Below are 26,571 nucleotides of genomic sequence, written 5' to 3'. Positions count from 1 at the left end.
AAAGATGCAACAGCATGCAAATGCGCTGCTGCATTGGGCAACAAATATCAGCCACGGTGCTTCAATTAAAATGCCAAACGTTTTTTAATTGGAACATATAGCTTCAAAAATGAAGAAAAAAGCACACACATCAGATTTGGTGAGCCGGAAAATGTGTAAATGTATTCAAATTACGGCTGGGTGTCCAATTTGGCCACCAGATTTGTGGGTTTGCCCAAAACTGGGGCCCAGCTGGAATGTCAAGTTGTGTTGGCAATGCATTTTTTTCGGGAATCATCTAAGACGCGACTGTCGGCAGACGGCTTATTAAAATAAGTATTATATATAAAATTTACATTTTTGGAATTTTACCAAAATTGCCAAACACCGAAAACATAGCCACAAATATTGCGCATACTTGCATAAGTTAATATATTAATATATTTTATGAAATATTAAATAATTAAAAGTAAATTTTTAGCATATTACCTTAAAGAATTCCAAAAATTAATATTTAATGTTTTCCGCTTATATGAAATTTATTTTCGCAAGCAGCCCGAAAATATGCAACACTTTTTGACAACAAAATTTCTCGACACCTATTTTAACCTATGAGTATAAAGGATATTTGAGATGTTCGGGCAACGTTTTCACAAGAATTTTGACCAAGAATAATGTTGCCTGTATTAGATGAAAAACTATGTACAAAAAACAAAACCACGTGAAAATCTGATGAGATTTGAACGAGTTATTGGGATGGAAACTTTTGACCTATGTGGGCAATTTTGACGTATGGCTATGTACGATACTTGCGAATACAATTTTTACATGAGTTTTGACCAAGATTAATGTGCCCAGACCAAGCCATGAACAAAAACCTTATGAATATCTGTTGGTTTTTGACAGAGTTATGGGGTTGGGAAATTTTGACCTATGTCTATATAGGATATTTAAGATTGAAGTTTACATTTCCACTCGAATGTTGACCAGGAATTATGTTGCCAGATTTAGTTGCCAAATTGAGCTAGAGAACAGAAGAGTGGGAGTTCGAACTTTTAATATTTTTGTACAACATATTATTGCGACTATGACATCATATTATAATCGGAGCATTAAGCTCGATTTTAAACGCAGCTAATTAAATTGGCAAGCACTAAAAATAAAAACTTAGTTTCCCATGAAAATAGAGTAAAACACGCTGAAGAAATACAAATAAAATAAAATAAAATAAAGAAATCAGCATGAAAGTGAGCTTGGGATTGATTTATTGATATATGGCAGCTAACTAAGCATATCAGTGACTAGTTGAAATTTTTTTTTTTAATACCATAGCCCACATTCTATTTTAATTTACATGCTAACAAAACCAGTTCGATGGTTTCGCTTTCACACAAAGCAAAATCGAATTCGTTTCAACGAAAAAAAAAAAAAACACGCCAATTTGTAGTCTTATGAATAATTAAGCTCATCGCAAGAAATCTGTGCCGGCAAGTCAGAATGCTCGACCGGCAGATACCCTATCTGCAGCACCGCACTGAAGGGAGGGAAGATCGTATTCGGTTAGTAATATATTATTACATGCCGAAAAATAATCGATAAGCTCGATACTTATCGATATGACATACGAACGTATATTGCTACAAAAATATAATAATATATATCTCTGGCAATGTTTTTGATAGGGCTGGAAATGGAGGAAGAAAACAGAAAATATGCTTGACAAACTTAAGCTGATAATCGATATTTATCGAGTCAAACAATATTGTGATATATGTTACATGCATTCCGACAAAAACATAATACTCTGCTCGTAAGCAATCTCAATAAGTACAGGGTATACTGAGAGCCCGCTTTGCGATTACTGGAAAATCAGGGCTCAATACTGTCTGATCGTTTGTCTGACAATCGAGCCGTGGATATTATGTTAAACAAATGAGTTTCCAAAACTCGTTTCGTTATCGTTTCAAGTTGTTCAAGTTCGTATTGTTGCAAATTATAATTTGATTATGAACACAATGATAAGTTTTGAGCCCCAAAAAAAATGATATTATTATTTAAGTTTTATTAACGTTTTTTTTTTTCGGACTATAAAAGCGCCTGCGGCGGCAAGCGCGCGTTTTAGTTTTGCTTTAAGAACTGAACAAAAATGAAGACTATTTGCGTAAGTGCCCAGATGTGACATATAATAAAAGATATATAGAGAATGATATATGGTTTTCCATGTCAGCTACTTTTGCTGTTCGCCCTGTTGGCCCTCGTCTATGCCGCACCCGCGCCCGCGCCCACGCCTGACAATGAGCCCACCGTCAACGTGCTGAGATACCGTAATGACCAGGAACTGGAGCAGATCCAGCGTTCGATAATTGCGCAATACGAGGCACAATTGGGGGGCAGCACACAGGTTCATGCACCGCGCACTGCGACGCTCGTCAATCCCCAGACACTGGGCATCCACATTTAAATGACCAAAAAAAATGTTAATAAATAACAAATTGTTGTGACAATTTCTTCGACCATTTCAATATGCTGATAAGGGTGATAAGCCGCCGGCTAGGCTCGCCGGAGCTGATCTCGTCGCCGCTTTAGTCTCGCTTCTCTGCTCCGACTGTGCGCAATTCAGCCCGAAAAACAAAATTTAAGAAATCCGAATTTATAAATACAAAAAAAAAAATGCGCTGCTTTTTGGCTCTGCTCACGGCTGCGCTCAGCTGCTTGGCTTTGGGCCAGCGTTTGCCCATGAATCAGCCGATGTTCTTTCCCCGGGAGCAGGACATTGTTTTTCCGGGCACCAAACAGTTCGATACACTGTACAAAATAAGCGATTTTCAGCTTGTGGGCAGACCCGACAATAGCCTGGAGCTGCCGGAGCCGCCCGCCCGCCAGCTAAATCCGCATGCCTATCGGCCGGGTCAACCCTTTCCGCCGCCGCCAAATGGTCGTCGGCACAAGAAGCGCAAAAACAGGCCGCGGCGCCTCTGCGAGCGAAGTGAGTCCTCGTTTATTTATTAATCACTCAGCAGCTAAATACCCTATATTCTGTCAAAGAGTACTCCGAGTATGTGGAGCGCATATTTCCCAACGATACGGCCGTAACGGAAGACGCCAACGATGAAGATTTCGATGGACGCGTACTCGCTCGGCCTGGTGAATACCCTCACATGGTAAGAAGGCAGCTTAGCTGATAAGAAAATATTTTGGTGAATACACTCCGGGAAAATTGAGAAGCATTTTGCAAACTTCTTAAGCTGAGAAATTTGTATATCTGTTCAGACCCATTTCTGTTTAATCTGAAACTAACAGATGCGTTCCTTGAATCTAGGAAATTTTGAACAATGCGTGTTTGAATCAAGAAACCAAAAACGTTTTACTTAAAATAAGCAGAGGCTTTAACAAAATGAAACAAAAGTACTATTTCAAGAGCTGAAATAAGCTTCATATTCAAAGATTTTTTTGAAGCTCCAAATTCTTGAATACTAGACCTAAGTTGAGAACTCACTTAAAGCTTATTATAAGCATACAAAACTATAAAAAAGTATTTTAAGCTTAATCCAAGCTTTAGTTCTAAGATTGACGCTCAAATTAGAGTTCATCATTAAGAAGTTCTTAACTTAGGTATACACAAAAATAATCAAACAAAAACCTGAATTTTTTAATTTGAAATGCAAATACATTTTCTCTGAGTGTAGCTTTTATAAGACGAACAATAACAAGAACCCGGTCAATTAAATTTTATAGGCAGCGCTCGGCTTCGCGACGAACTCCGAAAAAATTGACTACAAATGCGGCGGCAGTTTGATAAGTGAGAACTTTGTATTGACTGTGGCCCATTGCACCGAGGTGGAGGGGTGAGTTGGGAACGAGCGTCGGGTCGAGGGTTCTCTCTGATTGCCTGTGGACCATTTAACATTTTGTAGCGCCGCGCCGAAATGGGTGCGAATCGGCGGACTGAATCTGTTGATCGATGAGGCGCGGGTTAAGCCGCAGAACTTTGGAATTGAAAGCATATCCAAGCATCCCGATTACAAAGTGGACTCTTACTACAATGATATCGCACTTTTAAAACTGGAGAGAGATGTGATGTAAGTATAGACGGGTTAAAATTTAGAAGTAAAAGTAGAAGTAGAAGCAGAAGTAGAACTAGCAGTAGAAGTAGAAGTAGAAGTAGAAGTAGAAGTAGAAGTAGAAGTAGAAGTAGAAGTAGAAGTAGAAGTAGAAGTAGAAGTAGAAGTAGAAGTAGAAGTAGAAGTAGAAGTAGAAGTAGAAGTAGAAGTAGAAGTAGAAGTAGAAGTAGAAGTAGAAGTAGCCGTCGACGTCGCAGTCGCCGTAGCCGTCGCCGTCGCCGTCGCCGTCGCCGTAGCCGTCGCCGTCGCCGTCGCCGTCGCCGTCCGCCGTCGCCGTCGCCGTCGCCGTCGCCGTCGCCGTCGCCGTCGCCGTAGCCGTCGCCGTCGCCGTCGCCGTCGCCGTAGCCGTCGCCGTCGCAGTCGCCGTCGCCGTCGCCGTCGCCGTCGCCGTCGCCGTCGCCGTCGCCGTCGCCGTCGCCGTCGCCGTCGCCGTCGCCGTCGCCGTCGCCGTCGCCGTCGCCTCGCCGTCGCCGTCGCCGTCGCCGTCGCCGTCGCCGTCGCCGTCGCCGTCGCCGTCGCCGTCGCCGTCGCCGTCGCCGTCGCCGTCGCCGTCGCCGTCGCCGTCGCCGTCGCCGTCGCCGTCGCCGTCGCCGTCGCCGTCGCCGTCGCCGTCGCCGTCGCCGTCGCCGTCGCCGTCGCCGTCGCCGTCGCCGTCGCCGTCGCCGTCGCCGTCGCCGTCGCCGTCGCCGTCGCCGTCGCCGTCGCCGTCGCCCGTCGCCGTCGCCGTCGCCGTCGCCGTCGCCGTCGCCGTCGCCGTCGCCGTCGCCGTCGCCGTCGCCGTCGCCGTCGCCGTCGCCGTCCGCCGTCGCCGTCGCCGTCGCCGTCGCCGTCGCCGTCGCCGTCGCCGTCGCCGTCGCCGTCGCCGTCGCCGTCGCCGTCGCCGTCGCCGTCGCCGTCGCCGTCGCCGTCGCCGTCGCCGTCGCCGTCGCCGTCGCCGTCGCCGTCGCCGTCGCCGTCGCCGTCGCCGTCGCCGTCGCCGTCGCCGTCGCCGTCGCCGTCGCCGTCGCCGTCGCCGTCGCCGTCGCCGTCGCCGTCGCCGTCGCCGTCGCCGTCGCCGTCCGTCCGCCGTCGCCGTCGCCGTCGCCGTCGCCGTCGCACGTCCCCGTCGCCGTCGCCCGTCGCCGTCGCCGTCGCCGTCGCCGTCGCCGTCGCCGTCCGCCGTCGCCTTCGCCGTCGCCGTCGCCGTCGCCATTCGCCTTCGCCTTCGCCTTCGCCTTCGCCTTCGCCTTCGCCTTCGCCTTCGCCTTCGCCTTCGCCTTCGCTTCCCGTCGCCGTCGCCGTCGCCGTCGCCGTCCCGTCGCCGTCGCCGTCGCCGTCGCCGTCGCCGCGTCCTCGCCTGCGTCCTCGCCTGCGTCCCCCCCCTTGTCTCCGCCTCTGGCCTCTTCCTCGGTGCCGCTCCTTTTGTTCTCGCCCTTTTCTCGCCCTCCCCCTCTCTCGTCTCTCTCTTCTTTCTTCTTTTCCCCGGCTTCTCCTGCCTCTGCTGCCCTTCTCTCACCTTGGTTTCCTTTCCGTCTTCCTCCGTCCGTTCGCCCCATCCGTCTGTGGGTTCGCGGGGCGATCCCGCCATCGATTGCATTCGCCATGGGCTATGGCTCCACTAGCTTTGGCACGGGCATGACATATCGCTTGACCCATCTGACTGCGACCATTGTGCCCAACGAGGAGTGCAACCGGGATCTGCCCGTTTTCGCAGAGACGCCCAATGGCATTATAGACAGTCAAATATGCGCTCAGGACTTCGTTCAAAATCGGGACACCTGCCAAGGCGACTCGGGCGGTCCGCTCCAGCTGAATTTGCCGGGTCGCCGACATCAGCACATTCATTATCATCTTATTGGCATCACCTCCTTCGGCGTGTTTTGCCGCAGCAGCTACCCAAGTGTCTACACCCGTGTATTTACGTACCTGGACTGGATCGAAGAAGTCACGTGGGGTGATCCAGAAAACTGAATCTAATTTAAGACGATTTCTAAATTATTTTATAATTCACAAATAAAAATAGAATCCAACCAAAAGAAGAAAAACATTTTCTCGTTTTACTTATTACAAAGTTATGAGGTTTTTTAGTTTGGGAATAGGTTTTCCAGAGAATGGAATCTCTCTAAAATTGTTTTATATAAAACAATTTAAAATGTTAAATTTTATAAGATTACAAACACTTCCATTTTATACAAAATAATGGATTTACATTAAAATGTACTTTCTTTTGTATTTTTTTAAGGCAAAAACGAACATAAATATTTGAGCAATTTTGCTAAAAGACCTTTTCCAGATAATGAAATCTCTTAAAAATGTTTTTATCTAAAACCATATAAAATATTACAAATAATTTTTGTGAGTAAAAAACATATCCATTTAATACAAAAAAGAGTACATTACATTGAAGTTTTTGTTTTCTTTCGTATTTTTTTTAAGGCAAAAACGAACATAAATTTTTTGGTCAATTTTGCTGAGTATTCTAGCTGAGAGTTCGACATCAGACCTCGTTATTGGCATCCATAATCTGGCGTTTGATGTCCTCATAGGAGGGCAGGGTCTGTGATGAAAAGCGAAGATCAATAAAGTGTTTAAGGAATGGGGGAGATTGTGGAATGATTTGTGAGCTGCTGGACTTGTGGGCGCCGAGATACTCACTCACCGATCAAGTCGAGTGTTTGGGATCAGGCATGAGTGTGTGAGCGTGAGCGAGAACAAGATTAAGCAAAGCAGGCGATTGTTATGTATTTGAATGTGGCATGCGATTCAGTTGGCCAGCGATCTACTCACCTGCCAGTAGCTGTCCTCCCAGGCGGGGAACATGCGCTTGAAGGCGCCCGGCTCCTGGCCCTGTGTGACGCGCACAATGCTCACGGTGTCCATGGTGCGGGCGGTGGGCTCCGAGCCAATATAGCGCTAAAATGGAGGGGAAAGAAGATTAAAGAGAAGTTCAATCGAGCTTGTGTTGGGCTTACCTGTGCCATGTCCAAGATCTTGCCGTTCTCCTCGGCAGTGGCGCCGGCGCCAACCCACAGATAGATTTCGTCGCCGGCATCGAGCAGCATGACATCGTCCGTATCGAGATCCTCCTGCTGGAAATCGGCCACCTCCTCGACCTTGGCGCGACCAGTGCGTGTCAGGCGGCAATGGAAGAGACGCGGCTCGAGCAGCGGCGCCGTATGATCCTCCAGATTGCGATCGTACTGACCCTCACCGTTCAGCTCCTCCCAGAACTCATCCGGCTCGGCGCCCTCCTCGACCAGCTCCAGCTCCGCATCCTTCCAGTAGTGGGCGAAGCGTGCTGTGGCCGCCTCCTTCTCGAAGCTGGAGGCGCCCAGGCCATGCCAGACGTACACCTTGTGCGTCTTGGTGGAGGCCAGCGCGAAAGCATCGCTGGAGGCCAGCGAAGAGCTGTCGGCGGGCACCTCGCTGGCATGGACGTCGCTCTCGACGGTGCCGCGTATGCGGAACAGCTGTGAGGAGACGGGTAGCGCCGTGTACGACTCGAGCAGCTTACCCTTGAAGATCTTGTAGAAGTGACGCGGCTCGTGACCCTGCGTGGTGCGCACCAGCAGCGCCTTCTGCTCGACGGCCAGCGCCAGGCCGTCCTCGAAGGCCCGCTCCTTGACCGCTGCATTGGCCTTGGCACCCTGCCAGACATAGACGACGGTGCCCTTGTCACCGTTGTTGGCCTCGTAGTTGTAGCTAAGCACATAGGAGCCGAAGCCGAGCAACGGCAGCTCTTCCTCGAAGGGCACACGGTTACGCAGCACCTCGTTGCTGCCCGGTTGGCTCACGTACTGGACGATCTCGCCAATGCTGTTCTGGCCGTGATCGGGCATGAAGCCGATAGCACGGCCGCCGCTCTTCTTCAGCTGCTGCACGACCGCATCGATCTCGTCAAGATCCAGTGACTCATCCGAGCCGATGTTTAAGGCGGAGCGCACGAGGCGTGTGTGTGCCATGCCAGAATCGCGCCATGTGTCGAAATATTGTTTAAATGGCGCCGATTCGGCGCCCTCGACGATGCGATGGATTTGCGTCCAGGCGGGATATTTCTTGGTGCGCAGGAACTCCTGCGCCTTGGCCATGGCATCCGATTTCTCTGCTGGCGTGGCGCCGCGGCCCACCCACACAAAAATGCCGGAGCCGGTGTCCAAAATGAAGCAATCGCGCGTATCCAGCATGGCCTGACGCAGCGGCTTCTGGGCAATGGTGTCCACCTGGAGCCGGCCGCTGGCATCGGACACCTTGTAGAGGGTGACGGCGGCGGCGTCGGTGCGCTCGAAGGCACCGTCCTCGTCGGAGGTGGACTCCTCGGGCACCTGATCGGGCGAGCCGGAGCCGAGCACATCGAAGAACTGCTGCTTGTCCAGATCCGTGCTGAACTCGTCAATGATCTGGACGCGGGCACGTCCATTGTGATCCTGATCTCTAATCTGGTTCGCTGCGCTGATGGCCTTCAGCTTCTCCACGCGCTTAGCCTGGGCGCCCACATAGACATAGATATCGTTGCCGGCATCCAGTATGAAGCAATCGCCCTTGTTCATCGAGGAGACAGACAGATTCACCTGGCGGACGCGCACATTACGCTTGCCCTTCACCTGGAACAGACGCTTCTCGCCCTGGGCATTCGTCTCCACGTGCTTGAAGCCGGTGCCAACTCCACCCTGTTCATAGCGAACACCTGAAAGAAGCGGAGCCAGTCTTAAATGCGAGCCAAGTGCGAAGCAAGCTCTTGTTACCGTTCTTGAAGTAGCCGAGGAACAGCTGGGACTCGTGATCCTGCACCTCGCGGTGCTGCACGGGACCGCCATTCAGGATATCATCCAGCTGCACGGTCAATATAGCCGCAGCGCCAGCCTCGTCCGTGGAGGTCTCCGAGCCCAGCCAGAAGTGCACATCCCATGTGAGCTGCTTGTCCTTCGGGTTCTGCTTAGTCTGCGAAGATTTCAAAAAAAAGAGTTAAGTATTTTATTAATTGATTTCTTATATAATATAAAAACTAATAAAATAAACAAAATTCTTGAGAATTCGTTTAGTTAGATATCAAATATTTTCTAGTTAACTTAAATCTCAGTAATTATGAAAATTTTCTTAACGTTTCCGATTTTGATATATGCCTAAAACCGAACCAGTTCATATTTAGGACTTTTATTTTATGTGTAACGCTGCAAAACCAGAAACGAATCGGTTCAAAAATAACTTTACATATAAAACGAACATAACCCTAAGTTTCTACAACTTTAAAAAACTGTTCATGTTATTAATGAACCGAACCAGTTCAAAAATCGAATTCTAAAACCGGTTTAAACAGCGAATTCTTGTTTTATTTACGAGGAGAAACCTGAACCAAACCAGTTCACAACACAATAACTTAAAGTAAAACCGACCGATAAAATAATTATTTTAATAGTTTAGTTTTGTTAAATGAAACTTGAACCGAACTAGTTCAAAAACCGATTTCTAAAACCAGTTCACAAAATAAATAACTTAACCTTAAACTAAACGTAACCCTACTTTTATTCCAATTTCTATGGAAACTGTATCGTAAGCTAGTTTCAACTAAAATAAACTATTTGTGTAATTTGATAGGCTAACCCAATCATACGCTGTACGATTCGTTAGCCTTTCAACTGTTTAAATATTTATAAGTTCCCGATTCCCACATTTAAATTGACCTAATATTTGTTTTATATCTTATGAGAATCCAAACACCATATGTTAGTCATAATAATGTTGAATACATTTCTGAACTTATCTAGAAAGTGTATATATTTACACAAAGAATCATTGTTAGTCAGTTTTTACAATCGTAGCGATGCTTTTTTTTTCCTTTTACGCAATTAAAATGAGTCAGTTTTTCAGATGGAAAGGCCACAAGTAAACCTGAGCTGTAAACTGACCTCGCCAAAAGCAATTATTGCTATATATAGCAGAAAAAAAAATACTTACAACAAATACTATTTAATTAATTTCTTAAAATATTGTTTTATTATTATACAAAAATTGTTACTTACATTCAGAATTATGAACGAATCGCCAGTGTAAAATTTGCCATAGTTGTTGGGCGGATACGGCACGGGCTCGAAATTCTGGACAATAGAAACAAATTTCAAAAAAACCATTAATATTCAGATAGACAGATATATATATAGATATATGCTTTTTCGACTGCCGGCAGTGTCAAAATATTTATGCGAAAAAATCGAAAGCAATTTTCTTTAAACAAAACAAAGACAAAACAAAAAGAAAAACTTAGCTTGTGCCAGCGGCGGCGTCTCATAAATTTTGCTAATGTTTCCCAAGTTAATTAACACGAGCGAGGCATATGGTGATGTTTACTGTACACATGTTTTGCTACAGTGAAGACTCGCTAGTGAAGAAAGAGAAACATCTGCTGCTCAAAATTGCGTGTGCTCAGCGACTAGAAAAATAAAGTCAGGCACAAGTCAATAATTCCTTTATGCCAGAGTGAAGGTGTGTGCCTATGTACACCTGTGTCTGCAGGTGTGCAGGTGTGCATGTGTGTGTGTGTGTGTGAGGCAATACTTTGCATGCCAAATGCCACAAGCTGGATGAGCAACGCATTCGTGCGTGGGCAGCTGCGAACTTTCCCCCAAACGATGTAAACATGCAGCAGCAACAACTATTTATATAAACTTTTCTCGTAAATGGGGCAGATTTAGTATACAAAATAAGTATACAAAAGTGAAAATGTGAGCACATTCAAAATAGTAAAAAGATGCACTCGGCGGAAAAGCCAGTTCCTAGTTTTTGGCACGACTTGGACTAGAATATCATCAACAAAACGATTTTGTTTCAAAAATGTCAAAGTAAATTTCAATTTTAATTAAACGTGATTCATTCTTTCTTTCGAAATTCTTCGTTAGAAAAATATGCTTATTTCAAGTAAAACATACTTAATTCAAGCGGAACAGCCAGTTCTTTAAATTTGGCACGACTTTGACTAGAATATCATCAAACAAAAACAATTTCTTTCAAAATTGTCGAAGTACATTTGAAATTTTAATTAACTGTGAATCATTCTTTCTATCGCAATTGTTCGTTACAAAAAAAACTTGTTTTTAGTAAAACATACTTAATTTAAGCGGAAAAGACAGCTCTTAATATTGGCTAGAATAAAGCAAAAAGATTTCCCTTCAAATATGTCAAAGTAAATTTCAATTTTAATTAAAAGTGTGATTCATTCTTGTTTTCGATACTATGCTTGTTTTAAGTAAAACATACTTAATTAAAGCGAAAAAGCCAATTCTTAGTATTTGGCACGACTTTGGCTAGAATATCATTCAACAAAGAGATTTTGTTTCAAAAATGTCAAAGTAAATTTCAATTTTAATTAAAATTGTGATTCATTCTTGTTCTCGAAATTGTTCGCTAACATAATTAGCAAAATATACTTGCTTTATGTTAATCTCAATTCAAGCACTAAATTTGCAATTTTTCATTCTTAAAATAAGAAGTCTACTGACAGCTTGAAGTAATTCGGCCTTGTCTGGGTTTCCAGCATGTTTGTACTTGATTTAAGCATAAAATTCTTGACTCACTTTAAAGTATTAAAGATTTAGATTAAGCACTTGCGGACTTTTGGACATTAATAAAGATACTTTGCACTTGCCCGTAATTAGAACAATTTGTATTGACTTCTTCTCACTAGGAGCTCAAAGCACAACATTTGAGTTTGGTTTAATACAGTTTGTACTTGAGTTGAGTGGAAAGTTCTTGATTATTTGTAAAGTGCATCACCTGTACCATTTCGTGCATAGAGTACAGTATTTTAGCCATTCTTGTATTCAGAAAGTGAGGCTTATGATCAGCTGTCTCGAGCATTTACTGTATCATGGCAGACATAAAGTACAGTAGTTATTAGCTGGTGTATACAGAAATTGTTCGAAAGAGCTCTCAAAAAAGAAGTTAATGATGACAGTTTGTACTTAATTTAAGCAAAAACACATTGATTTTTTTCTCTTCGACTTACCTCAATGCGCCAGATCTCCAGGCCAGGAGCGCGGCCGGCATTGGCAAAGGCTGGATGCATGACGCGTCGACCTGGCTGCTTGTTGTTGTTACCACTCGAGGGCTGAACCTGACCGGTTTGGACGGGGAACGCGGGACGTTGGTTAAATGTGCCGGCTGAGCAGAGACTTGTCGAGATTGCGATAAACACGACCAAGCTGTAAAGTAAATAAAGTGCTCCAAATTATTCGGCTCACAGTTTTCGGTTTGTTTTGATTGTCAAGCGCGATGACAAGTCAACTAGTTGACGCCTTTTACAGGCAACGAGCTGACCTGGCCTGGCCGTGAGTCATGACCTCATAAAAGGTCACCCAAACATGGGGACAGACTAAATTTTGTGAACTATTTCTTGAATTTAAGGCAGCCTTTCTGCACGTCTAATTGCACAGAAATATATGTATTTGCCACTTACAATTATGAGCGTATAATTAAGTGGGTTTGTGAACACGCGGCGTATGAGTAATATTTTCTATTTGCACTATTTAATTAGCACTTGTGTGTACTCTATATTTGACGGGAGCTTATTAGCTAGCTGAACTGCTCGCTTGCATTACCTGCAGATGACTGCCAGATGACGGGCGGCGCTTTGCCTGGCCATTTCGCCGCGTTGACGACTGCCGGGTTGCGGGGGGTGGAGAAGTCAGAGGGGGGAGACAACGAACGCTTTTGTTTATTGTTGCTTGATATATATATAAACACAATTGTGTGCGTGTATAACAACTTGTATCGGGTGAATTGTTGCTATTATTATGTAGTATTCGCCTTTGTTTTTATCTTTCCCAACTCAAACAAAAAGATGATTGCCCGCTGAGAGAGAAATAGAGAATGAGAGCGAGCGCGAGTGAACTGCAAAAGAGAGAGAGAGAAAGAAGCAACAGGCTATAAAAACATCATAAAAAACAGACGGCACTCCAGTTCAAACATACTTATATTAATTGTCTTTATGGCAATACGCACTTAGATTTGTGGATACTTAAAAATTGCAACAATATGTAGGAAATAATAAGGATATAAAGCGGTTAATAATAATACATAATATATAAAATAATAGATCAGCTGTAGAACAGACTTAACTGGAAATTTATAACTTTCAGCTCAAATATAAACAATTTATAAACAACAAATATGCATACGACTGCATTATAAAAGAGCTAAAATTATTAAATTTGAAGTTTTAATTAATAAAAAATACAAATAAATGTTATTACTATATAGTATAATATAACATAATTTAACATATGCATAAATATAATTTTTTGTTTATAAAAAAAATATATTTAAATATTGTAGACTGAAATAAAACTGTTTTTAAATTTTGAAAATAAAAAAAAGTTAGTTTTTGGCAAGTTAATAACAATATTTTTAGTTCTCTGAAATTATTAACTAAGATATAAAATAAATATAATAAAAATTAAATAACATACTTATGTGTATATTAAATAAAAATAATGGAATTAATAAAATAAATATTGTTAGTTTGGACAGCAAGAAATATGTATCTTAAAATATATCTTTGGCTAATTTTCATTTATAGTTTTGTTTTTTTTTTTTTTTATATAATTCATTGAAACTGTAAATTAAAACATGTCACGCATGTGTTTATTTTTATTGTTGTTATTTGTATTTTTCTCTTTTTAAGTAATTAGTTTTGCCGACTGACGACACTATCTGAGTCTCGTATGATATCACGATTGAAGAGATTGCCGGGCAAGCCCTTTTCTCTTTTTCCAACTAGGTCGCGGGTATTATAAAAAATAAAAAAATAACTATATTTATGATGATTTATGATAAGCGACGTATTCGTACATTTTTGTGTGCCATTTTCAAGTTCGACTTGTTATTGGAGAATGTATGTGAACAGTGCGCACGACAAGCACGCTGTGCTTTGCATAATAAATAAATATTTGCCAATTGGTATTCCAAGTATTATTATTATTATTATTATTATTATTATTATTATAATTATCACGCATAACGTCACCTTCCACTTGGAGCTCGTTCATCACAATTGTTGGAGAGGAAGCCGCACGCAAAGAACTCACAAAAATTCATGTTTAAAATCTCATTAGGAATTGTGCTTAAAAACTTGTTAACTCATAAATAAATATTTACTTGAATATTTAAAGCGATAAGAGCAACTGCGTTTTAATATGTCATTATAAATGTGTTAAAAAAAAAAAAAAGAATAATTAGCTAACAATATCACTTCCTTTTATCTGTGTACGTAGAATGTATATAAAAGCTAATTAGCTAAAAAAGATTTGTTTGGTATTATTTATAGGTTTGCTAAAACTGGAAACTTTGTTTTATCTAAGTTAAAAACAAAAATAAACTCAAACCCGGAATTGGTATATATTTTTATATAATTTTTAAATTTCGGTTTATTTCTGACACCAAATTTAATTAAATACTATTTGTGATATTTTCTAATCAAATTCTTGCGTGAGATGTTAATTACATTAAATAATTAAATGTATTTAAATTAAATAAAAAGTCTTGAACCCTAGCCTGGGTTCAAGAATGTGGAAAACTGAACGAAACTAGGAGCGAGCCAATGGTTCGCATCGTGAAACGAACCACTGGAAGTTTTTATAGAGCTTCCAGTCGTGATTATAAAGAAGAAATATTTGCTATAAAGAGCAAATAAAGCCGATATATTAAAAAAAAAAAAACATATTTTAGTAGTCTAGCATTCCTACTATAGGCATGTCTATCAAAGGCTAGCCCGAAGGTTTTAACCCAAGATAAGCTAAGCTCAAAACAATTGATAAGCCTAATCAATTTGATTGACTGCGTGTATGTATGTATGTGTGGCATACAATACATTATACTATGTGCACACACTGCCTAATACCGTTTACAATTGAGTAATTCTTCGATTTTTTACTAGGCACACTCTAAGGTTATCAATAACTTTATAGAGCTTTTCAATGATATCGTTTCCAATTGCTTTCAATCAAATTACGTATTAGATGGCAGCTGCACTCTTGATTTAAAAACTACACAAAACAAATACATAGACACACATACACGTACACACATGCACACTATGCAAATAAAGCACTTACGCTCTTCTTCACTGCAATAAACTGACCGCTTCCAGGCTTTGGCAGCGACTAAACGAACTCGGGATGCGTGTAGTGATCGAAGCAACGCAGCTTGAGACACTGAACGAAACTCAACGATTGTCGTCGACTTTATAAAAGACCGCTCAAAGCTGAGTTCAACTCGCACTCTGTTGCTCTCTCTCTCTCTCTCTCTCAGTGTGGCTTAACGTAGCTGATTGATAAGACGCAGCTCGGCCGATAAGCGCGCTCCGCATACAAAAAGAACCTATGCAAAAGCAAACTGTAAACAAATGAAATGAAAAACAATTGACGCTTTCCAGGAAACCAGGTTAAATGTCACTGGCTGCGAATTCCCAGCTTTCAACATAGCGCGCCAAATTCTGGGTACTCTAGGTAAACCTTAAAACACTATGCAACAAATTTTTTCGAATCAAAACAAATAATTTCTTTTCAACTTTAACTTTTTTTTTAAAGAATAAGTTTAAAACTCAGGGTCTTAATGAAAGCGTGATTGATATTATAATTTTTTTAAATTAACTAAAAAGCTTTTCACATATGAGAAGATTATAGATCTAACTCAATTGGATGGATATTATTTATAGACATATAATAAAAATATCTATCTATGCTTACGAAAAAACATCAAAAAGACTTTAAAAGACATTACAAAAGTTAAGGATATGTTTTGCACATTTGTCTTGTTTATTTTGTAAGATAGTGTAAACTTAAATCTAGTAATCGGCCGCCGTGTTAGACAAATAGTCGCGTCTTCCAATATTGGAGGCCTGTTTGCTTTGCACCGCTTCCAGCTTTGGGCACTCGGTGATGCGATGGCCCAGACCGCCGCAGTAGCTGCAGCCGTGCGAGTCGCCCAGATCGAGATGCTGGTGCTCCGCCTCGGGCGCCAGCTCGTCCAGAAAATCGGGCACCTCCTGCTTGGCCTCGAGCAGCAGATGCTTCAAGTCCAGCAGCACGGACTGTTCGGTAATCTTGTTAATCATTGTGGTGGCCAGGCCCTTGGTATTCGAGCGACCCGTGCGACCAATGCGATGCACATAGTTCTCAATGTCATCGGGCATGTCGTAGTTGATGACATGCTGCACGTTGGGGAAATCGAGACCCTTGGAGGCGACGTCTGTGGCAACGAGCACATCCTTTTTGCCCACACGGTAAGCGTCGACGGCACGCGAACGCTCCTCCTGATCCTTGCCGCCATGTATGGCCACCGCCTCGACGCCCTTGAGCAGCAGATACTCGTGTATGCAGTCCACATCCTGTTTCTTCTCAGCAAAGATGAGCACGGGCGGTGCCGTCTTCTGCAGGCAGTCCAACAGGTAGACCACCTTTGCCTCCTGCTTCACATACTCCACTTGCTGGGTGACATTCATGGACGCCGCGCCCGCACGTCCCACATTTATCGTCACGGGCTTGACGAGCGCGGAGACCGCAAAGTTTTGAATCTTCTTGGGCATGGTGGCCGAGAAGAGTAGCGTCTGCCGCTGGCCCTTGAAGAAGGAGAATATGGTGCGCACATCCTCCTCGAAGCCCATGTCAATCATGCGATCCGCCTCGTCCATGCACAGATAACGGCACATGTCCAGCGTCAATATCTTCTTGTCCAGCATATCCATCAGTCGGCCGGGCGTGGCCACCACAATGTGCACGCCGCGTGATATCACATCGAGCGCCTCGCTGACGGGCAGTCCGCCCATTGCCAGGCAGGAGCGAATCTCGGGCATGCCGCAGAGCTGCAGATGCTTGCTGTAGTGCTGGATGATCTCGTGCGTCTGCTTGGCCAGCTCGCGGGACGGGCATATGATAAGGCCATATGGACCTTCGTTGCGCTCAAAGGGCAATCGGAACTCCTGCTCCAGGGAAAACATCACAATGGGCAGCACGAATACCAACGTCTTGCCGGAGCCGGTGAACGCAATGCCTATGAGATCCCGGCCAGATAGCACCGTGGGCAGGCCCTGCACTTGTATGGGCGTTGGCTTCTTGATGCCCTTAGCGGCCAGTCCGTTGAGTATGGCCTTGTGGAACTTCATCTCACGAAAACTACGTATGGGCGGACTGAGATTCTCGCCCTCCGTCAAGATTCTCAGCTGCTTGCGTATTGCTTGCCGCTCCTCCTCCGGCATAGCTTCTATATAGCGTGGTGGGCGCCAGGATGTTTTGATGGGCTCATCGTACTGTATGCCCTTGGCCAGCTCCGCGACGCCCATCAGCGCCTTCTGCTGCGCAATGCTCTCCATAATTTTCTCCTCCTCGCGCAGCTGTTTCTCGACAGCGCTCAATTTCTTAGCCTCGGCGATTTTCTTCAGCTCTGTGTGCTGGTCCAGCAAACTAATGTTGTATTTACGGCCCCAGGTCTCCGCATCCTGGGCGCCTTGGGCATCATCATCGTTTTCATTCTCACTGGAAGACTTTGGCTGTGTTGTCTCCGTTGCCAGCTGAACGATGCGGCCCAGCTTCATTAGATGCTGCTTCTTGCGCTCCTTGACCGGCACGTAGGGCACATAGCTGTCATCCTTCTCGTCTTCATCGGATGACCTTGAGTTACGTCTGTAACGCTTTATTGGTGGTCCCATATTTGGTCAATTTCATCAACAAATTCTTTGTTTTTGTTTACGTTTTCTTTGCAACCAAACGTTTTCACCAATTGAGCGTTGCCACATGGTTTGAATCGATAAGTGCGCACTGCACATTTTCGATAAATTAGAATATTGTACTTTTATGAATTTAAAACATAAATATCGCTCAACTCTAGTCATTATCTCTAATATCTTTTATTGGAAATAGCTGCTAATTATGAGCATGCAAGATGACACTTTCTTAAGTATATTTTTTTGGCCAACTAGACCAGCGAGGGCTACCATATCGAGCCAATAAAATACCGAGAAATACTGGAAAAAATCGATATATCACTAGTGAATCGTTTAATCGAACATGTTCCGATAAGTCTTTTTTATATTCTGCATTGTAATTTTTTTAATAAAGTAACAAAAATAATTGAGACGTAGCAATGTCTATGTCAAAGACGACAAATACCTACAACCGGCAGAATTGGGAGGATGCCGAATTCCCAATTCTCTGCCAGACCTGCCTGGGCGATAACCCGTACGTGCGCATGATTAAAGAGCGCTTCGGCAAGGAATGCAAAATCTGCACGCGGCCATTCACCATATTCCGCTGGTGTCCCGGTGCTCGGATGCGTTTTAAGAAAACCGAAGTCTGCCAGACGTGTGCCCGCCTGAAGAACGTGTGCCAAACATGCCTGCTGGATCTGGAGTACGGTCTGCCCATCCAGGTGCGCGACGCGGCACTAAAAGTGGCGGACAATATGCCCCAAAGCGATGTCAACAAGGAGTACTACATACAGAACATTGATGCTCAGCTCCAGGACGGCGATGGTACAGAGGCGGCCGGCGCAGTGGGTCGTTCCCTGGCGGCCAACGAAATGCTGTCCAAATTGGCGCGCACTGCGCCGTACTATAAACGGAACAGGCCGCACATCTGCTCCTTCTGGGTGAAGGGCGAGTGCAAGCGTGGCGAGGAGTGTCCCTATCGCCACGACAAGCCCAACGAACCCGACGATCCGCTGTGCGAGCAAAATATCAAGGATCGCTACTACGGCCGCAACGATCCGGTGGCCGAGAAGATAATGAAGCGTGCCGCCTCATTGCCCACCCTGGAGCCGCCCGAGGATCGTAACATAACCACATTGTATGTGGGCAATTTGCCGGAAGATATTACCGAGCCGGAAATACGTGACCAATTCTATCAGTATGGCGAGATACGTTCCATTGCGCTGGTGCCGCGCCAGCAATGCTCCTTTGTCCAATATACAAAACGTAGCGCCGCCGAGCTGGCGGCCGAGCGCACATTCAACAAGCTGGTAATGCACGGCCGTAAGGTCAGCATCAAGTGGGCGCACTCTCAAGCAAAACAGGGCACCGCAGCGAAGACAGATAGACGCTTTGATGTCGCCGGCATACCGCCGCCCAGCGCCAAGCCCAACGACTACTTCAATCTGCGCCAGGAGCAAATCAACGTTATGCCCGCCGGCATGAAACTGCATCAGCTGCCCTCCAATCTGGTGCCTGCCTCGGCATACCAAATGTACGCCCAGCCCACCTATGCTGCGCCCTACAGTGGCCTGGGCGTCGCTGGCAGCAGTGGAGCTGCCTCCGGTTCTAGTTCAACAGCCGCAAGTACCTCCGGTGTGAATCTCGATGCCATTCCACCGCCGCCTGGCCAAATGCCCTATCCCAGCCAGGATGCCAGTCGCATGGGCGCCCTGAAGAAATAATTATATCAATTTTTGTTCAAAATATCACCGACAGTTAACTATGGAGAAGTTAAGGACAATTCTAATAATAAAAAAAGTAAATAAATCAAAACTTTAGCCAGAACAAATTATCTGATAGAATATTGCTGCAAAAGCCAGGTTTAAATCCCAATATTAAATTGTCGCGAAATCAGAAAATCAAAAGATTTAAAAAACAACTTGGAAAGGATTGAAATTGAGGGAATGATCGTGAGACAGTTCTTTAGCTAGACATATACTGAAATGTAATACGTATAATATACATATGTTTAATCTGGGTCAGTATCTGCGGCGAATCCATCCAAAACTTGTCTCAGACTTGAGGATATCGTCATGAAACTATGCTTCGCTCCGCCTTTCTATTGCAGGCAGTACTTATGTTGGAGCAGGCCGGATGGAATTTCTATATTATGGAGCTGAGATTAAATTAAGACCTTTTCAAAATTACTTTTCTTGCTAGTTTCAGGCCCATGGCAAAATGTTTCTTAAGATATCTTCAATAAATATCTTCAGCATTTATGAGCTTTATCTTTGTCTTAACTTAGCTGCATAGCTGGAAGCTTTGTCTATAGGGCTGTTCCTCATCCATCCCTTTAGAGGCATTTTCCAAATTATAAACCAACTTCCTAAGGCTAGGCTTAAAAATGTCTAGACATGAATCTTGCAATTAAAATTACGCTTTATGCCTATTGTTAGCTTAATCACAGATATAATATAATTTTTTTTTTTAAATATAATATTAATTACTATCCGGCGTAATTACACTACGTTTGCGCAGGATTATGCGCTGGGCGCGATGCGTCTTCTGGCGCTCGACGAAATGGGCGCGAAGTGCGGCAAAGTCTATGCCGCTGCTGAACTCCACGGATTTGCGCTCGTCTCTGCAATGAGATATACAATACAATATTATTATGATAACAGATTGAGGGTGTCAAGGTGTCTCACAGAGGCTGCTGGCCCCAATAGTTGGGCACGCATTGTAGGCGATTGCGAAGCGTGTCAAAGGCCAAGGTTTGCGGCAGAAGCATGAGAATGCCAAAGAGCGCATGCGACAAATATTGGGCATCGGCGCAGTTATTTGATTTGGATACCAGCGTGAGACGCAGTGCAGCAAAGATGGGCGACTCAATGAGCTGCACCAGCTTATCCAGCTCGACCAGCAATTCCAGCGTTATTTCCACATCGGCGCTGAAAGTCAAGGCATTAGCTACGATCGAACAAAGGGAACAGATTGTAGAAGTACAATAGAATAACCAGCTCGGAGACATGCTGATAGCACTGGGCGATTAGACAAAGCGACAGCGTGGACACCGGGCAGTGGGCCCAGCTCTTGTAAAGGCATTGAAATAGATCCGCGGACTTCTCATTGGATATGTCACGCAGGCTAGTGCGCAGCTCAAACAGCTCCGTGGAGGTAAGCAAAATGTTGTTCAGCAGCCGGACAACAGTCGAGGCAAACTTCAGATTCGGCATTTCCTCGGCTATGATCTCGGCGAAGGTGCGATAGATATACTCGGCATTGAGGAGCACACAAAGTTGTCTAACGAAAAGAAATAAGTTAACATCAACTTGTAATAATAGGTAAGGCTCACCTTATAATTAGACTGGCTCTGGTTTCCAGTATGACTTTCTCCTCGCTGAAGAGATTCAGCAGGCTCAGCAGAAACTTGCGATAATGCGGCTTATTGAAATCATCGAGATCTGCAGTAAGAAAAAATTGTAAATATATAAATGCAATGGAGTAAGTTCCAACTGTGCCCGCACCCTTTGTATCCTGGGAGTTGATGATCTCGGCCAGCACACACAAGCTTTGGAGCACCACCTCGTCCGAGTTGTCCGAGAGCGTTGCCAGCAGATTGTGGTTCAGATTGTTGGCATGCAGCGACATTTCGTTGGGAAAGTTGATGAAGAGATGATGTATCCATTTCAGCACCGCGATCTTTGTGTGCGTCGAATTGTGCGTGAGATATTGCGAGAGTACCTCCATAATGGAACGCAAATCAATTTTGGCCACATTTTGGGTTTTCAGCTCCTTCGACGAGACCAGCTGCATCATGGAGTTGTTCACCGAGACGGCACATTCCTTGATGTCTGAAAAAAGAAAAACACTTTAATAACAGGAATAACATAATAAGCCTTAGCCGCCACCCACTGCGCTTGGACTCCACGTTGTACTCCAGGCATGGCAGAATGGCCGTGAATATGCCGCTTGCGTAGGGCAATACATTGGGTCCAAAGATTTGCACAAATTCCCGTATCCAGGTGATGGCAATCGACTTGATTAGCTCGTTCTGGGATTCTGCGTGTGTGATTAACGTATTGATGATATCCTCCATGCGCACTGAGGACGAATCATTGCGTATCGACTTTAAGAACTGGCTGATTGTGTTCTCGCACATGCGCTGAATCTCCGGCGTATTATCCTCCAGCATGACAAAGAGCCCGTCCAGAATATCCGTCAGATATTTGACCATATTTATATCGGGCACAGCATTCAATATTGAGATCCACGAGATGACATATTGCCGAGCAAAGGCATTATTCACATATATGCGCTCCCTCAGCAAGGGTATAAAAGCCTCCAGATTGAAGGTCTCATACGATTCCGTGACAATGTCCTGCGGGCATAGAACATAATTTAATATAATATATACAATATCGAGTACAACAAACCTTTAGCAAGCGATCCAGCAGCTCGCTGCCATCCTTCACCATTTGATCGGAGTCGGTAACCAGACGCGACAGAGCCGCAAACAGCTCCGGGAAGTAGGGTATAATGGCCGCACGGGCCACCTTGACCACATTGTACAAGGACTCGCAGGCAAAGTAGCGCACACGCAAATCCGGATCGGACAGACAGCTCATAATGGGCGTCACCAGCTCGTTGACATATTTATCCGAATCCTTAAAATAATATAATATTAAACAATTATTTTCAAAGTGTGGCCGAAGATTAAATACCCTTGCAGGGATATAGCAGAAGTGCAATACATTTTTAAACTTATGGGAACTATCCTATAAAATAATCCGATTTTAAATTGTTTTCTCCATTTTGCGCTGATCGTCCCCTTGGCCAGTGTTGCCAATTCAGTTTTTTTCCAACTAAATTGGCTATCTGGACAGGAAACACTTAGCCATTTTTTGGCATTTTAATGCCAGCTCTGACAGCTCTATTTAATGCCAATTGGATTTCGGCAAGTTACTTCGAGCGGCAGTTGGCAACGCTTAGTCATCAGTGTTGCCAACTGCCGGTTAAAGCATCTTTTTATTAATTAGTGCTCCGACTTTTTATACTGAATCACGAATATGATAAACACTTAAAAGAGACTTGTTTCAATAGGTTACACGCCGCGGGACAAATGCATAAGACCTCTGCAAGGGTAAAACAATGACTAATAGATGAGCAATTGCTTACTTTGCCCAGCCCTAAGCCCGTTGCGGCTAGCCCGATGAGGGCACCCTTGCGGCGATTGGCATCGCGCGATGTGGCGTAGTCATTGGAGAGCACCTCGATCAGTTTTCGTATTTGTGTCGCATTATTTTTATCATTAAACTCAATGACCATTCTGTGTGTAAGGCATAAGAAAATGTATTTGTTTTTAGTTAGAGTTCTATTCGAGGGGCGTTCGCACTGATTATTTACTTCTCAATCTCCTGGGAGGCCACTTTCCGCTTGTCGTACATTTTGTCGCCCAGCGCCTTGGCACAGGACTCACTTAAAGGCGCGTACGGCGGATCCATTGTTATATTTCGTTTTAAAATAAGTTTTAAAGTTTGTTTGCTTGTGCCGCGGTATTGCCACTGTGGCTGGCACAGCTGTTTGATGCCAGTGTTGCCACTTAACAGGACAATATAAAATGGAGGCAATAAAATGACTGGTCTGTTAATACCCTGTATTATTCGAATTTTATGCTTGCTGTGACAGCCAGATAATACGAAATTTCAATAAGAGTACAAGCACATTAATATAAAAAATATATAAACAATTTTATATGTTGTACTTCCGATCGAGCGCTTAAGTTTTCTTTTTTTATTTATTATATATACCTAAATATACATCCAGCCCTCTTTGTAGCTTTGAATATTATGTATTTGTAACTTAATGAAACGATTCAAAAATACTTCATCGGAATTCCATTTCAAATCTCACTTAACTTCAAGTTAAGAACCATGTTATTAAAGAACCAAAAAAAAAAATAAAAAATATAATAATAAGGAAAACAAACGAACTAAACGCCAACGTTATGGGCGTATCTATTCAACGATGATTGGAAATCGTTCGACTTCGGCACATTCCTGATTGAAACTCGTGATGAACTGCTGCAGCTTGGCCTCGTGCTCCACATCCTTGCGTATGCGCTTTTGCGGCGGCATCGCCTTCCTTGGTGACTCGCCACTTTTGTCCTTGGAGTCCTGCTCATTCTCCTCATCCGACGAATCCGAGTCAATGAAGAGCACATGAACGCGTTGCTTGCGCTTTCGCTTCGGCCGCTCCCGGACGTAGGTGCGTCGCGGTTGCTGAAGATTCAAATAATTTTAGTTAGCTTGTTTAAACTTAAAATTGTGCATATAAATTTGTGCGAGCTGCTTACTACCGCATAAAGATGGACTTAAATCCTTGCGGCCCTGTTGGCTCAATCGAAATAAATAACTTTCTCGATTTGGAATTAATTTAGCGCCGTGACAACAAACGAGGACATTTACGTTTTTGGACAATGTCGTCGTCTTGTCGAGCGCGACATTAAGATTCAAGTTAACCTGGAAGTTTGCTCCAGCGATCTGTCAAATTCTACAACTCACCTTTTCATCAAATGTTGTCTCTGGATCGTTGTCTTTGAATAACGCCACCGACTCGTCCATGCTCGGAACGCGTGCCGGCGCGCCAATCATGGTCGAGCACAGCATCTCCTTGATGTTGCGCTGTTTGGGCTCACGCGCTTGCAGATCATCGTAGTCATGCCGCAACGGCTCCCTGTTTATCTGAGGCAGCTTCTCGTTGGCGGGCCGCAGATCCTTCAGCCGCTGCAGCTTTTCGTGCAACGTGACATTTTGGCTAGCGGCTCGAGCATTGGCAATTTCCTCATCTTCCTCGTCGAGAAAATCCTCAAAACCAAAGAGATTGGAGGATGACTGCTGTGCCCGCCCACTCTGCTGTCTGGGGCTGCTGATGGTTACATTGTTCTGATTTCTGGCCGTGGAGACCTTTGTGGGCGTCTTGTCTGGTTGCGCATTTTTCTTCCACGAAGGCAACACAACCACTTCCAATATATTGATATCCTTCAAGGGACTGCGATGCTGTAGCGTGCGCCGAGGATTTGGTAATTGCACATAGTTTTCAAAATTTTCGTTCTCTTGGTCCTCGCTTGGTTTAATAGGCGTTGCCTGTGCGACTGCTGCAGCTGGAGGCGGCATATTTTCGCCATTCGAGTCGTTGGCAGCGCAGCTAGTTTCCTGCTCGTTGGGCGCTGGACAACTAGACTCCGCCGGCTCTGGCTCATCCGGCACGTAGATATGCCGTTTGCGTATAAAGTCACTGGAATACGATGGTAAATTTGATGTATTTAAGCCGAATGCGAATGTATTCGGCAAGGGCACCTCGTCGGAGATACGCCAAGGCGAACAGCCGCCGCTGGGACTACCAGCTGGAGTTGCTAACGACATGTTTCGTCTGTCGGAGGAGCATATAGCACTGGCAGCACCAGCTGAAGCTGCCGGCAAACTGTCTTTAAAACCGGGAGAGTAGTCAGCTCTTAGACTCCCAGTTCTACTGCCGGCATTATCTAAAATTGGGGAAAATGTTGTTGTATTTAAACTCGCGACGGTGTTACTCTTGCGATTCAGCGGTGTGCTGACAAATTTCTTGGCCATGTTTAAGAGCTCTCGTCGCTTTTCCATGGATTCCTGCGGCTTCTGGTGATGTGCCTTAGTTTTATTCAGCATCAGCGAACGCGCCAACGGGCTATAGACACCCTCGATATTAGTTCGATTTGCAATGGCAGCCGCCAGTTTTACTGGAGGCGTGTGTATCTGGGCGGGCACCTCAACATGCACGGCCTCCATATTGTCATCACTTGAATCGCCGTCCAGCTCGATAACGGGCGTTAATTGCCTTCCAGGGACCTTGTTGCTGCTTGGCATGTTTGTCTGTTTTTCAGCAATGCTGCGTACGGGGCATTGCTTGCGCTTGCCCACTGGTCGAACCTTTTTCTTGACAGTCCGCTTGCGCGTCTTGCCCTTGTGACGGACCATCATGCAGGCTCGTCCGTCTTCGACCATCTGTTTGATTATGTCCGCTGCCGGATCCTGCGGTTCGTTGTCCTCGATTTGCGACTGCGAAAGAAACTCATAGACGTGCCGTGTGACTGAGGAACGGCTTCGGGCTGGCGGCTGATCCCGGTGAAAAAAGCGAGGCACACGCTTCGATACTGTCATGTTTTCCTGCGTCTTTTCGGATGTTTCTGGATGCTTCTGTACCGAGCGCCTGATGCGAACGCGACAGGGCGTAATGATGGCACCTAAGAGCATGTGTTTAGACGTATATTGTACTTGACTTAAACAGCCACTTACCTATGTCCTGGACTCTGGACTGGCACATGGTGGAGTTCCGACCTGGCTCAAATACGCTAACATCGTCCAAGTTATTAGCGTTAATTGACGCTGCTTTATTAGCATCGCACTTCTGCGCCGCAGCGTTGTTTGTTGGTAATTTAAGGCGTTTCAGTCTAACATAACACTTGCGCACACAATTTACTTGATTTATGCTTAATTCTTTATGGTTAAGCCCTGGCATCGGCTTTATTGTTGTCACATCTGCGCTGGATTCCATGTTTATCTTTTTGTTGCCTGTTGCCAAGCGTCGTGTGTTTTCTGTAGTTTCAGTTCTACTTGCCGCAGTTTTATTGCGCAATTGTTTTTGAATTCCTTTTACCATTTTGCCTTAAAATGCTTATTTACACGTTTGTTTTACTTATAATAATACAAAAAACACAACGTAGTATATGCGCAGCACAAAACGCTACCCGCCATTTTTTCTTGTTTTGCTAGAGCCAGGGTTGCAGCT

General features: G+C 44.5%; 7 protein-coding genes and 1 non-coding gene across 9 annotated transcripts; 3 read left to right on the top strand and 5 right to left on the bottom strand.

Moving 5' to 3' along the window:
- The first annotated feature begins 2,050 nt into the window (after positions 1-2,050).
- On the top strand, positions 2,051-2,489 carry LOC116651863 (uncharacterized). The gene is made up of 2 exons (XM_032439072.2): positions 2,051-2,140; positions 2,207-2,489. The coding sequence occupies exons 1-2, from the start codon at positions 2,126-2,128 to the stop codon at positions 2,438-2,440; spliced, it is 249 nt and encodes an 82-aa protein (XP_032294963.1). The 5' UTR covers positions 2,051-2,125; the 3' UTR covers positions 2,441-2,489.
- An 81-nt stretch (positions 2,490-2,570) lies between these two features.
- On the top strand, positions 2,571-6,110 carry LOC116651862 (venom protease). Its single transcript, XM_032439071.2, has 5 exons — positions 2,571-2,965; positions 3,025-3,140; positions 3,715-3,824; positions 3,894-4,058; positions 5,702-6,110. The coding sequence occupies exons 1-5, from the start codon at positions 2,650-2,652 to the stop codon at positions 6,048-6,050; spliced, it is 1,056 nt and encodes a 351-aa protein (XP_032294962.1). The 5' UTR covers positions 2,571-2,649; the 3' UTR covers positions 6,051-6,110.
- Positions 6,111-6,429: 319 nt separating this feature from the next.
- Positions 6,430-15,315, bottom strand: Gel (Gelsolin). 2 transcript variants are annotated; one of them, XM_032439049.2, is made up of 8 exons: positions 15,182-15,315; positions 12,668-12,959; positions 12,076-12,271; positions 10,097-10,171; positions 8,822-9,017; positions 7,052-8,763; positions 6,867-6,992; positions 6,430-6,636 (listed from the first exon to the last, which is right to left on the bottom strand). In XM_032439049.2, the coding sequence occupies exons 2-8, from the start codon at positions 12,709-12,711 to the stop codon at positions 6,577-6,579; spliced, it is 2,409 nt and encodes an 802-aa protein (XP_032294940.1). In that variant the 5' UTR covers positions 12,712-12,959; positions 15,182-15,315; the 3' UTR covers positions 6,430-6,576. The 2 variants fall into 2 exon arrangements, with proteins under 2 accessions (XP_032294940.1, XP_032294941.1); XM_032439050.2 differs by lacking the exon at positions 15,182-15,315 and having other exon boundaries at positions 12,526-12,669.
- Positions 15,316-15,853: 538 nt separating this feature from the next.
- On the bottom strand, positions 15,854-17,861 carry abs (ATP-dependent RNA helicase abstrakt). Its single transcript, XM_032439366.2, has one exon. The coding sequence runs from the start codon at positions 17,770-17,772 to the stop codon at positions 15,913-15,915; it is 1,860 nt and encodes a 619-aa protein (XP_032295257.1). The 5' UTR covers positions 17,773-17,861; the 3' UTR covers positions 15,854-15,912.
- A 255-nt stretch (positions 17,862-18,116) lies between these two features.
- LOC116651911 (pre-mRNA-splicing factor RBM22) lies at positions 18,117-19,584 on the top strand. The gene has a single exon (XM_032439367.2). It carries the CDS (start codon positions 18,207-18,209, stop codon positions 19,491-19,493), a length of 1,287 nt encoding a protein of 428 aa, XP_032295258.1. The 5' UTR covers positions 18,117-18,206; the 3' UTR covers positions 19,494-19,584.
- A 590-nt stretch (positions 19,585-20,174) lies between these two features.
- On the bottom strand, positions 20,175-23,328 carry LOC116651909 (protein VAC14 homolog). The gene is made up of 9 exons (XM_032439365.2): positions 23,155-23,328; positions 22,927-23,077; positions 22,185-22,415; positions 21,664-22,129; positions 21,276-21,602; positions 21,104-21,212; positions 20,755-21,051; positions 20,457-20,699; positions 20,175-20,392 (listed from the first exon to the last, which is right to left on the bottom strand). Exons 1-9 carry the CDS (start codon positions 23,250-23,252, stop codon positions 20,251-20,253), a joined length of 2,064 nt encoding a protein of 687 aa, XP_032295256.1. The 5' UTR covers positions 23,253-23,328; the 3' UTR covers positions 20,175-20,250.
- A 198-nt stretch (positions 23,329-23,526) lies between these two features.
- On the bottom strand, positions 23,527-26,558 carry LOC6634896 (protein dalmatian). Its single transcript, XM_002058448.4, has 3 exons — positions 26,079-26,558; positions 24,312-26,026; positions 23,527-24,029 (listed from the first exon to the last, which is right to left on the bottom strand). Exons 1-3 carry the CDS (start codon positions 26,440-26,442, stop codon positions 23,766-23,768), a joined length of 2,343 nt encoding a protein of 780 aa, XP_002058484.2. The 5' UTR covers positions 26,443-26,558; the 3' UTR covers positions 23,527-23,765.
- On the bottom strand, positions 24,086-24,250 carry LOC116651958 (small Cajal body-specific RNA PsiU1-6). The gene has a single exon (XR_004304979.1). It is a non-coding gene; the product is annotated as a small Cajal body-specific RNA PsiU1-6 (non-coding RNA).
- Positions 26,559-26,571: the final 13 nt, after the last annotated feature.

The sequence above is a fragment of the Drosophila virilis genome, chromosome 2 (genome assembly GCF_030788295.1).
Source record: "Drosophila virilis strain 15010-1051.87 chromosome 2, Dvir_AGI_RSII-ME, whole genome shotgun sequence".
Classification (NCBI taxonomy): domain Eukaryota; kingdom Metazoa; phylum Arthropoda; class Insecta; order Diptera; family Drosophilidae; genus Drosophila; species Drosophila virilis.
Note: the sequence above shows the minus strand (reverse complement) of the source record. Positions and strands in the feature narration are given on the sequence as shown.